Genomic DNA, 13050 nt, shown 5'->3' with positions numbered 1-13050 from the left:
GACCCGGATCACCGCAGGAATTCTCTAATATAACATTATTATCGGCATCGCGCTCTGTTGCTGCGGCAACGATCGGATAATCACTGGCGGCACCGAAGAGAATCGGTTTCCTCCTCCATTGTCCGCAGCGACTTATCATAAAGATTAATTTTAACCCTTTGAGTTCGGTTTATAAATTGGTTCTATACAATGGCGGCTGACAGCGGCTCCGGTTTTTCATGTTACCACTATGAGGGGGCACCAAGGTCATAGGTCAGGTACCCCAACCAGAAAACCCCACCATTATCTTATATGGACCAGAACCTTGCTCTGCCCCATCTGCGGGCGGTCGTTTCACACCGTGTAAGGCTCCGTCGTCCCTGTGATATGGACCCGGCCAGGACCGGACAACAGAATAAAGAAAACATTACTACTATATAGTTATATTATTATCTAAGTGTAAAAGTCACCGCCCTGGTGGGATAGAAGAGAAGGTTCATATTTTATTCCCTGGTGGTCAAGGGTACGATTGCGGATGATACAAAGTTGTTTACAGTTATAAGAAGGTTAATATCTTGTTTATTCTAGAGTTTAATTTTGTGTTCCTTGGTGGTCTGGAGTATATCAAGGAGTTACTGCCTGGTGGCCTAGTGTATATGGGGGATACAGCGATGTTTCCTTGTGGTCTAGTGTTTAAAAAGTTAATATTTTATTCCCTGGTGGTCTGGGGTATATGGAGGATTATGCTTTATTCCTTGGTGGTCTGGGGTATATGGAGGATTATGCTTTATTCCTTGGTGGTCTGGGGTATATGGAGGATTAAGCTTTATTCCCTGGTGGGCTGGGATATATGGAGAATTATGATTTATTCCCTGGGGATCTGGGGTATATGGAGGATTATGTTGTGCTCCCTGGTGGTCTGGGGTATATGAAGGATTATGCTTTATTCCTTGGTGGTCTGGGGTATATGAAGGATTATGCTTTATTCCCTGGTGGTATTGGGTATATGGAGGTTTATGCTTTATTCCCTGGTGGTATTGGGTATATGGAGGATTATGCTTTATTCCTTGGTGGGCTGGGCTATATGGAGGATTATGCTTTATTCCCTGGTGGTCTGGGGTATATGGAGGATTATGTTGTGCTCCCTGGTGGTCTGGGGTATATGGAGGATTATGCTTTATTCCGTGGTGGTCTGGGGTATATGGAGGATTATGCTTTATTCCCGGGTGGGCTGGGATATATGTTGGATTATGCTTTATTCCCTGGTGGTCTGGGGTAAATGGAGCATTATGCTTTGTTCCCTGGTGGTCTGAGGTATATGGAGGATTATGCTTTATTCCCTGGTGGTCTGGGGTATATGGAGCATTATGCTTTATTCCCTGGTGGTCTGGGGTATATGGAGCATTATGCTTTATTCCCTGGTGGTCTGGGGTATATGGAGGATTATGCTTTATTCCCTGGTGGTCTGGGGTATATGGAGGATTATGCTTTATTCCCTGGTGGTCTGGGGTATATGGAGGATTATGCTTTATTCCCTGCTGGTCTGAGGTATATGGAGCATTATGCTTTATTCCCTGGTAGTCTGGGGTATATGGAGCATTATGCTTTATTCCCTGGTGGTCTGGGGTATATGGAGCATTATGCTTTATTCCCTGGTGGTCTGGGGTATATGGAGGATTATGCTTTATTCCCTGGTGGTCTGGGGTATATGGAGGATTATGCTTTATTCCCTGGTGGTCTGAGGTATATGGAGCATTATGCTTTATTCCCTGGTAGTCTGGGGTATATGGAGCATTATGCTTTATTCCCTGGTGGTCTGGGGTATATGGAGGATTATGTTGTGCTCCCTGGTGGTCTGGGGTATATGGAGGATTATGCTTTATTCCCTGGTGGTCTGGGGTATATGGAGAATTATGCTTTATTCCCTGGTGGTATTGGGTATATGGAGGATTATGCTTTGCTCCCTGGTGGGCTGGGGTATGTGATGGGTGATAGTGGTGTGATCTGCTGGGGGTCCTCGCTGGGCTCGGGGTGACCCTTTCCTGATTCGGGGTGTGTGGAGGGCGACGCGGCCTGTGGCCGGTTTAGTATTACAATCACTATGAAGTCACATTCATCTACCCTGAATCTATGAGACCTCATTCATTAAAATGGTCAAAAAGGAAAATCGTCTGTGTTGCCCCCGGCAACTTCCATTCTTTAACCAGCTCTTGTAAAATGAAAGCTGCTCTATGATTGGTTGCTAACGGCAATAGAGAGCTTTTCACTTCCACCCTTTCTGCCCCATGATGTTATGAGTGTACGGCTCACCAGGCTGAGAAAGCAGGAGGATATGGGGGAGCGCGCCAGGCCGAGAAAGCAGGAGGATAGGGGGGAGCGCGCCAGGCCGAGAAAGCAGGAGAATATGGGGGAGCGCGCCAGGCCGAGAAAGCAGGAGGATGTGGGGGAGCGCACCAGGCCGAGAAAGCAGGCGGATAAGGGGGAGCGCGCCAGGCCGAGAAAGCAGGAGGATGTGGGGGGCGCACCAGGCCGAGAAAGCAGGAGGATGTGGGAGCGCGCCAGGCCGAAAAAGCAGGAGGATGTGGGGAGCGCACCAGGCCGAGAAAGCAGGAGGATGTGGGGGAGCGCACCAGGCCGAGAAAGCAGGAGGATATGGGGGAGCGCGCCAGGCCGAGAAAGCAGGAGGATGTGGGGGGCGCGCCAGGCCGAGAAAGCAGGAGGATGTGGGGAGCGCACCAGGCCGAGAAAGCAGGAGGATATGGGGGAGCGCGCCAGGCCGAGAAAGCAGGAGGATGTGGGAGCGCGCCAGGCCGAAAAAGCAGGAGGATGTGGGGAGCGCACCAGGCCGAGAAAGCAGGAGGATGTGGGGGAGCGCGCCAGGCCGAGAAAGCAGGAGAATATGGGGGAAGCGCGCCAGGCCGAGAGAGCAGGAGGATGTGGGGGAGCGCGCCAGGCCGAGAAAGCAGGAGAATATGGGAGAGCGCGCCAGGCCGAGAGAGCAGGAGGATGTGGGGGAGCGCGCCAGGCCGAGAAAGCAGGAGAATATGGGGGAGCGCGCCAGGCCGAGAAAGCAGGAGAATGTGGGGGAGCGCGCCAGGCCGAGAAAGCAGGAGGATGTGGGGGAGCGCGCCAGGCCGAGAAAGCAGGAGGATGTGGGGGAGCGCGCCAGGCCGAGAAAGCATGAGGATGTGGGGGAGCGCGCCAGGCCGAGAGAGCAGGAGGATGTGGGGGAGCGCGCCAGGCCGAGAAAGCAGGAGAATGTGGGGGAGCGCACCAGGCCGAGAAAGCAGGAGAATGTGGGGGAGCGCGCCAGGCCGAGAAAGCAGGAGGATGTGGGGGAGCGCGCCAGGCCGAGAAAGCAGGAGGATGTGGGGGAGCGCGCCAGGCCGAGAAAGCAGGAGGATGTGGGGGAGCGCGCCAGGCCGAGAAAGCAGGAGAATGTGGGGGAGCGTGCCAGGCCGAGAAAGCAGGATGATGTGGGGGAGCGCGCCAGGCCGAGAAAGGAGGATGATGTGGGGGAGCGCGCCAGGCCGAGAAAGGAGGATGTGGGGGAGCATGCCAAGCCGAGAAAGCAGGTGGATGTGGGGGAGCGTGCCAAGCCGAGAAAGCAGGTGGATGTGGGGGAGCGTGCCAGGCCGAGAAAGCAGGAGAATGTGGGGGAGCGTGCCAGGCGGAGAAAGCAGGAGGATGTGGGGGAGCGCGCCAGGCCGAGGAAACAGGTGGATGTGGGGGAGCGTGCCAGGCTGAGAAAGCAGGTGGGTGTGGGGGAGCGTGCCAGGCCGAGAAAGCAGGAGGATGTGGGGGAGCGCGCCAGGCCGAGAAAGGAGGATGTGGGGGAGGGCGCCAGGCCGAGAAAGCAGGCGTATGTGGGGGAGCGTGCCAGGCCGAGAAAGCAGGAGGATGTGGGGGGGGGCGTGCCAGGCCGAGAAAGCAGGAGGATGTGGGGGAGCGCGCCAGGCCGAGAAAGCAGGCAGATGTGGGGGAGCGCGCAGGGCCAAAAAAGCAGGAGGATGTGGGGGAGTGCGCCAGGCCGAGAAAGCAGGCGGATGTGGCGGAGCGCGCCAGGCCGAGAAAGCAGGCGGATGTGGGGGAGCGCGCAGGGCCAAAAAAGCAGGAGGATGTGGGGGAGTGCGCCAGGCCGAGAAAGCAGGCGGATGTGGCGGAGCGCGCCAGGCCGAGAAAGCAGGCGGATGTGGGGGAGCATGCCAGGCCGAGAAAGCAGGCAGATGTGGGGGAGCGCGCCAGGCCAAGAAAGCAGGAGGATGTGTGGGAGCGTGCCAAGCCGAGAAAGCAGGAGGATGAGGGGGAGCGTGCCAGGCCGAGAAAGCAGGAGGATGTGGGGGAGCGCGCCAGGCCAAGAAAGCAGGCGGATGTGGGGGAGCGTGCCAGGCCGAGAAAGCAGGAGGATGTGGGGTAGCGTGCCAGGCCGAGAAAGCAGGAGGATGTGGGGGAGCGCGCCAGGCCGAGAAAGCAGGCAGATGTGGGGGAGCACGCCGGGCCAAGAAAGCAGGAGGATGTGGGGGAGCGCGCCAGGCCGAGAAAGAAGGCGGATGTGGCGGAGCGCGCCAGGCCGAGAAAGCAGGCGGATGTGGGGGAGCGCGCCAGGCCGAGAAAGCAGGCAGATGTGGGGGAGCGCGCCAGGCCAAGAAAGCAGGAGGATGTGGGGGAGCGCGCCAGGCCAAGAAAGCAGGAGGATGTGTGGGAGCGTGCCAGGCCGAGAAAGCAGGAGGATGTGGGGGAGCGTGCCAGGCCGAGAAAGCAGGAGGATGTGTGGGAGCGCGCTGGGCCGAGAAAGCAGGCAGATGTGGGGGAGCGCGCCGGGCCGAGAAAGCAGGAGGATGTGGGGGAGCGCGCCAGGCCGAGAAAGCAGGAGGATGTGGGGGAGCGCGCCAGGCCGAGAAAGCAGGAGGATGTGGGGGAGCGCGCCGGGCCAAGAAAGCAGGAGGATGTGGGGGAGCGCGCCAGGCCGAGAAAGCAGGCGGATGTGAGGGAGCGCGCCAGGCCGAGAAAGCAGATGGATGTGAGGGAGCGCGCCAGGCCAAGGAAGCAGATGGATGTGAGGGAGCATGCCTGGTTGTCTCTCACCACCCACAAACAACATTCAACACGTGGGCACGAGATTAGACAAAGTCCAATCGTCCATGTGTGCAAAAAGGGCAGTCCTGATTATGCGGCGGGGACAGTTCTGATTATATGGTGGGGACAGTCCTGATTATGCGGCGGGGACAGTCCTGATTATATGGTGGGGACAGTCCTGATTATGCGGTGGGGACAGTCCTGATTATGCGGTGGGGACAGTCCTGATTATGCGGTGGGGACAGTCCTGATTATATGGTGGGGACAGTCCTGATTATATGGTGGGGACAGTCCTGATTATGCGGTGGGGACAGTCCTGATTATGCGGTGGGGACAGTCCTGATTATGCGGTGGAATAAGAGGCCCAGACTATGTTCATCTTACAGACATTTAGTGCAAGAAAGTAAAGACGCGGTTACAGTGCGGGACCTGTTGTCCTCAGGAATGACGGTGGAGGAGCCGCTGTCCCGATGTCCATTACTGACCCCCGACTGCTCTTTAGTCCAATTTTTTTCTTATGAAGTTCCAGATCCAAGAGCATCCACGAGACCAAAACCACGTATTAACACTGTTGTTGTGTGGCTGATAGCAGAGAATCTCTTTGAAGGGCAGCCATTAGTCCATACTAATGTTATAGATGGGTGCAACAATAAATAAGAGAGAGCTGCTCCTTACAATGTAACAGACGAATCCACACAAGTGCCCCCCCTGAGGAGCACCATGTTACCAAGTGCCCCGCCCCTGAGGAGCACCATGTCACCAGGAGCACCATGTTACCAAGTGCCCCGCCCCTGAGGAGCACCATGTCACCAGGAGCACCATGTTACCAAGTGCCCCGCCCCTGAGGAGCACCATGTCCTGTGAAGTCTCTTCTGGGTCCCTTCTTCTTGATAGGCTTCTTCTTTCTGGTATCTCTCAGGGTCCAGTGATGGAGGTCATTGGGCTGATTGCACCGGTCTCGACGGAAACAGGGGCCAGGACCTGTTTGGTGGGTTTCTTCCAGGCTGTGCAGAGCAGAGAACGGAGTTTGCGGAACACTGATCCCCGGAATATGATGAAGATCCAGGGGTCCAGGATGGGATTGAGGGCGCTGAGTCGGAAGGCCATTAAATCGCCCGTTTCATCCATTGGGTCTCCTTTGTTGTAGAGGGCGCCCAGGAAAGCTCGGAGCTGTGGGTAAGATAATGGACATGTGATGAGAGTGCAGAGCGCAGGCTGATGATGCAGGATCAGCACGGCGGAGCCCTGCAGCCTTTGCTACAGGTGAATTACACCCTCACTGCCCCAGACCACCAGGGATGTCACCAGTAACACCTTTCATGTCGTAGACCAGCAGTGATGTCACCAGTAACCCTTCAACTGCCCTAGACCACCAGGGATATCACCATTGCCACTGCCCCAGACCACCAGGGATATCACCAGTAACACCTTTCCTACCTTAGACCAGCAGTGATGTCACCAGTAACCCTTCAACTGCCCTACACCACCAGTGATGTCACCATTACCATTGTCACTGCACCAGACCACCAGGGATTTCACCATTACCATTGTCACTGCACCAGACCACCAGGGATTTCACCATTACCATTGTCACTGCACCAGACCACCAGGGATTTCACCAGTAACACCTTTTGGGCCATAGACCAGCAGTAATGTCAAAAATAACCCTTCATCTGCGTTAGACCACCAGGGATGTCACCGTTATCACTTTCACTGACCAGACCACCAGGGATGTCACTATTAATCCTTCCATTAACAACCCTGGTGGTCTGGAGCAATCTAAACCACCTGGGAAGTTACCATTAACCATTCCATTGCCCCTGACCACAAGGAATGTCACCATTGACCCAACCAATTCCCTAATCCAGATTTATTGCCCATAGCGGCAGAAGAAATTAGGATTATTTAGACATTTCCCAGAGATCTAACAGTAATTATTCCTTTTTTCAATATGAGTAGTTGTAATCTGACTTGGGGGCCACACGGCCATTACTCAAGGGCCCGCAGATGTCTATGTCCGCCCCGACAGGGTTGCAATATTCTGCCGAAGACAGAGGGGTGAGAGGCTCTGCTGAGTGCTGAGCCCCAGGCGGCTGTGATTGCAGACATTTGGTGCCATTTTTTTGCTGAGGTTTATTAGGTGATTGTGAAGAGGCCGCAGATAAGAGACAGAATCACAAATCTATCAGCCTGATTAACCCCAAACCTGCTGCCTACAAGGTAACCAAGCAGGGATCAACGAGAGCCACGGGTACCCCAATACTGCGAGGGCACCCACAAAATGCTGCGGGGGAGTCAGTCATAATATGGTAAACATTGCTCTGTACCCCAGCGTCATTATCCTGTACCCCCAGTGTCAGTGTCATTATCCTGTACCCCCAGTGTTATTATCCTGTACCCCCAGTGTCATTATCCTGTACCCCCAGTGTTAGTGTCATTATCCTCTATACCCAGTGTCAGTGTCATTATCCTGTACCCCCCAGTGTCAGTGTCATTATCCTGTACCCCCAATGTTATTATCCTGTACCCCCAGTGTCATTATCCTGTACCCCCCAGTGTCAGTGTCATTATCCTGTACCCCCAGTGTCATTATCCTGTACCCCCAGTGTGATTTATCCTGTACCCCCAGTGTCATTATCCTGTACCCCGAGTCTCAGTGTCATTATCCTGTACCCCCAGTCTCAGTGTCATTATCCTGTACCCCCAGTGTCATTATTCTGTACCCCCAGTGTCATTATCCTGTACCCCCAGTGTCAGTGTCATTATCCTGTACCCCCAGTGTCATTATCCTGTACCCCCAGTGTCAGTGTCATTATCCTGTACCCCGAGTCTCAGTGTCATTATCCTGTACCCCCAGTGCCATTATCCTGTACCCCCAGTGTGATTTATCCTGTACCCCCAGTGTCATTATCCTGTACCCCCAGTGTCAGTGTCATTATCCTGTACCGTCAGTGTCATTATCCTGTACCCCGAGTCTCAGTGTCATTATCCTGTACCCCCAGTGCCATTATCCTGTACCCCCAGTCTCAGTGTCATTATCCTGTACCCCCAGTGTCAGTGTCATTATCCTGTACCCCCAGTGCCATTATCCTGTACCCCCAGTCTCAGTGTCATTATCCTGTACCCCCAGTGTCAGTGTCATTATCCTGTACCCCCAGTGTCAGTGTCACTATCCCCACATTTTCGAGTCTCGTTCTATCATATCTATACGTCCTGTGCTGACACATGTTATTTTTCACATTTTGAGGCTGCAGTGATTTTTGCTCTTTTATGACATTTCCATGGTTACTGATGTACAATTATAAACATTTCATCAGTATCTAAACTTTTATTGCCAAATACATGAAGTTTCTGTAAATACTGAATATTCCCAGCGTTGACCCCGATTTCTCCAGACTTCTGCCCTTCCCCCGGCGGCCGGATATCTGCTTCTGGACAGATCCGGACCGATGACCCGTTTTTCTCATCAGAGCTCGGAGGTTATCACAAGTTCTGGGGTTTTGTTTATCAATTTTTAATGATTGACCGCAGGTTCTCAAAGGAACTGAGATCTGGGGAGTTTCCCACCCGTGCACACAAAATGTGAATGTTTTCTTACCCGAGCCATTTAGTTCTCAGTTTTGCCCTGTAACCCGGTCTCCATCATGTTGGAGAAGCTTCATCACCACATTGTCCTGGATGATGGGAGAAGTCACTCTTGTGAGAAGGTTTAGATCATGGTCTTTATTCATGGCCAGGATCTTAGGCAAAATTGTGAGTGACCTCCTCCATGGATGAGAAGCCCCCACACATTGTGAGTGACCCCCTCCATGGATAAGAAGCCCCCACACATTGTGAGTGACCCCTTCCATGGATAAGGAGCCCTCACACATTGTGAGTGACCCCCTCCATGGATGAGAAGCCTCCACACATTGTAGTGACCCCCTTCATGGATAAGAAGCCCCCACACATTGTAGTGACCCCCTTCATGGATAAGAAGCCTCCACACATTGTAGTGACCCCCTTCATGTATGAAAAGCCCCCATCTATTGTAGTGACACCCTCTATGGATGAGAATCCCTCACAAATTGTGAGTGACCCCCTCCATAAATTAGAAGCCCCCACACATTGTAGTGACCCCCTCCATGGATGAGAAGCCCCCACACATTGTAGTGACCCCCTCCATGGATGAGAAGCCCCCACACATTGTGAGTGACCCCCTCCATGGATAAGGAGCTCTCACACATTGTGAGTGACCCCCTCCATGGATGAGAAGCCCCCACACATTGTGAGTGACCTTCTCCATGGATGAGAAGCCCCCACACATTGTGAGTGACCCCCTCCATGGATGAGAAGCCCCCACACATTGTGAGTGACCTTCTCCATGGATGAGAAGCCCCCACACATTGTGAGTGACCCCTCCATGGATAAGGAGCCCTCACACATTGTGAGTGACCCCCTCCATGGATGAGAAGCCCCCACACATTGTAGTGATCCCCTCCATGGATGAGAAGCCCCCACACATTGTGAGTGACCCCTCCATGGATAAGGAGCCCTCACACATTGTGAGTGACCCCCTCCATGGATGAGAAGCCCCCACACATTGTGAGTGACCCCTTCCATGGATAAGGAGCCCTCACACATTGTGAGTGACCCCCTCCATGGATGAGAAGCCCCCACACATTGTGAGTGAGCCCCTCCATGGATGAGAAGCCCCCACACATTGTGAGTGACCCCCTCCATGGATAAGGAGCCCTCACACATTGTGAGTGACCCCCTCCATGGATAAGGAGCCCTCACACATTGTGAGTGACCCCCTCCATGGATGAGAAGCCCCCACACATTGTAGTGAGCCCCTCCATGGATGAGAAGCCCCCACACATTGTGAGTGAGGCCCTCCATGGATGAGAAGTCCCCACACATTGTGAGTGACCCCCTCCATGGATGAGAAGCCCCCACACATTGTGAGTGAGGCCCTCCATGGATGAGAAGCCCCCACACATTGTGAGTGACCCCCTCCATGGATGAGAAGCCCCCACACATTGTGAGTGAGGCCCTCCATCAATGATGAAGCCCCTTCTGACTAGGACATTTAGAAGAATCATTGTCCAGAGAAGAGAAGGTGACGCTGCCATCAGTCCGGTGTCATCCAGCAGTGAAGCCTCCTGAGACCGTTCATGTGTGGGGTCTTCTCATCCATGGAGGGGGCTCTCTACAATGAAAGCTAAGACCACGGCCATTAATAAAAAATTAGATCTAAACCTTCTCCAAGAGCAACGTCTCCCATCATCCAGGACAATGTGGTGATGATGACTTTTCCTTCATGATGGAGACCGGGTCACAAGGCAAAATTGAGAACTAAGTGCCTCAGAGAACAAACATTGACATTTTGGGTCCATGTCTGGAAAATTCCCAAGATCTCAATCCCATCATCAAAAAGCGACAAACAAAATCCCAGAAATTGTGATAACCTCCGAGCAAGAACGGGTCATCGGTCAGGATCTGCCCAAAAGCCGATATCCAGCCGATATATGGAGAAATCAGGGCGGGAAATATTCAGTCTTTACCGAAACTTCATGGATTTGTCAATAAAAGTGTAACAACTTATGGAATGTTTAGAATTGTCCTTCAGTAACCATGGAAACATCAAACTAAAGGAGCGAAAATCACCGAAGCAACAAATTGTGAAAAATGAAATTTGTGTCTGTCTCAAGACTTTTACCCACAAGTGTAAATGTTTCATGTGACACGGGGTTAACCGAAATTTAGGAGGGAAGACATTAAAAACAGGAACAAGGGCTCAGTCTGATGATATTCAGGGGGGAGATGAGAAGCAAATTCAGAAATGATCATTTCACGGATCTCGCTTCCAGCAGATGTGGTTGTACAATCCTCAGTAAGTGAATGTAAACCTTCCTGTAATAAACATATTTATCCTACAGATAAAGTTAAAAGGGAAGTAATGGGGCAGAGTGCAGGGAGCAGGCGCTCGCTTCCTGCGGGGAGCCATCGGCAGAGGACAAGGTTCTGCACTGAGTGACTCCCACCCGGAGATGACGGAGCGGAGAGTTGGGTCGGGGTCAGCGTTTCTGTTTGGGTTCCTCTCTCCCTATATATGTAGGTGATGCTGGATGTTATTAACCCCTTGTTCCCCCTCACATGTCTCCCATCATCTGCGTCTCTCGGCTCCCTGACTCAGATTGATGGGATGGTGATGCAGATTGCAGTAAGACCCTCATTACAGCCCTATGTTCACACAGCTGCCGTCGTCGGCCTCTGCAGGCCACTCACCGTCATTGGCACCGAGCACACCATGAATATTGAGGTCATGAGCACCAGGAGGATGAGATGTTCCAGTTCCTCTTCTCCAGCTCCCAGGAACCATCCTCGGGCTCCCCCTCTGCGGAGTGACCCTCTTCTTGCCCTCTGACCCTTCCTCATACGGCACAGGCTGGCAGTCACAGAGGCATTACACAGTAATATTGCCAGGATTAGGAGTCCTGTCAAGGTGGCGTAGAGCAGAGAAAAGGCCAGAGCCCCATCTTTACCAGTTGTGGGCGGCACAGCCATCCGAATGAAGCACCAAGTTCCCGGACAGTACTGCTTATGTTCCCCAACTCCTATCAGTGGCAGGGCACAGAGAAGAGCCGGCAAAATGTAAGAAATGGGCAAAGATGCCCGTGCCAGGCGGTGCCCCCAGCTATGTTGGGCATACACATAAGGATGACTTAGCGCCAAGCAACGTTCAAAGGCCATGAAAAACAGGATCATCATAGAGGACAGGTTAAAGAAAGTCATAGCAAATGCAAAAAGTTTACATAGCGGCTCAGAGCCCAGTGCCAGGAGAGATGCCTGCTTGGCATAGGAGACGAAGACCACCGGGCTCAGGACGCAGGTGCCCAGGAGATCCGTCACCGCCAGTCCCGTCACCAGGATACAAAATGGCGAGGCACGCGCTCTCCTCTCTCGGCGATGGACTCCCAATATGCCCAGTGCCAGCAGGTTTCCCAGTACTCCCAGGGCAAACATGAGGGTGCTGGTGGCTGGGTTACTGTCGGCGTGTACCTGGGTGGAGTTCTCGCAGAAGTGGTGGATGGTGGTGTGGGGGGACGGCTGCGCTGTTATCACAAGCGACTCCAGCATCTCTGATACTATTCACTATCACTCCCGGCTTCCACTGCCGCCGCTCTCTTGCCTGTAGAGTGGTCACCTCCTCTGTCGGTCTCTCGCCTCCACCCCGGGGGAATGTTCCTTTTGCGCTGTCTTCACTTTCTCTTCCTTTTCTGCAGCTGCTTGTCTGCCATCCGCATCCAGCTGTGGTGCAGCCGCCCGCCGGGCACCGCTCCGCGCTCTCACTTCATGGGCGTCCGTCTCTTACAATTACTGAGCTCTCTCCACTTTCTGCTCCTTCGTGCACTTGACTCTCTGCACTGTGATCTGTCAGTGATACGACCAGCGAACAGAGACAGCAGAGTGGGAGGGGAGAGTGTGCGAGGAAGAGAGAGCGCGAGAGACAGAACGAAAGAAAAAAGAGAGGAAAAGAGGAGTGAGACGAAGGAAAGACAGAGAGAAAAGTACAAAGAGAGAAAAACTAAAAGAGAAGAGAAAGGGAAAAAAAGAGGAAAAGAGGAGTGAACCGAAGGAAAGTCAGAGAGAAAAGTACAAAGAGAGAGGAACTAAAAGAGAAAAGAAAGGAAAAAGAGAGGAAAAGAGGAGTGAACCAAAGGAAAGAGAGAGAAAAGTACAGAGAGGAACTAAAAGAGAAAAGAAAGGAAAAAGAGAGGAAAAGAGGAGTGAAACGAAGGAAAGACAGAGAGAAAAGTACAGAGAGAGAGACTAAAAGAGAAAAGAAAGGAAAAAGAGAGGAAAAGAGGAGTGAACCAAAGGAATGTCAGAGAGAAAAGTACAAAGAGCGAGAAACTAAAAGAGAAAAAGAAATAAGAGAAACGAAAGGAGGGAAAAAAAGAGCAAAAAGAGAAGTGAACCAAAGGAAAGAGAGAGAAACTAAAAGAGAAA

At 52.8% G+C, this 13050-nt stretch overlaps 1 protein-coding gene across 1 annotated transcript; it reads right to left on the bottom strand.

Annotated features, from left to right (window-relative positions):
• Window positions 1-5391: 5391 nt before the first annotated feature.
• Window positions 5392-12594, bottom strand: PTGIR (prostaglandin I2 receptor). Its single transcript, XM_075322392.1, has 2 exons — window positions 11326-12594; window positions 5392-6225 (listed from the first exon to the last, which is right to left on the bottom strand). Exons 1-2 carry the CDS (start codon window positions 12175-12177, stop codon window positions 5971-5973), a joined length of 1107 nt encoding a protein of 368 aa, XP_075178507.1. The 5' UTR covers window positions 12178-12594; the 3' UTR covers window positions 5392-5970.
• Window positions 12595-13050: the final 456 nt, after the last annotated feature.

This window comes from Anomaloglossus baeobatrachus, chromosome 9 (assembly GCF_048569485.1).
Source record: "Anomaloglossus baeobatrachus isolate aAnoBae1 chromosome 9, aAnoBae1.hap1, whole genome shotgun sequence".
In the NCBI taxonomy this organism is placed as follows: Eukaryota; Metazoa; Chordata; class Amphibia; order Anura; family Aromobatidae; genus Anomaloglossus; species Anomaloglossus baeobatrachus.
This window is presented reverse-complemented; position numbering and strand designations above follow the sequence as displayed.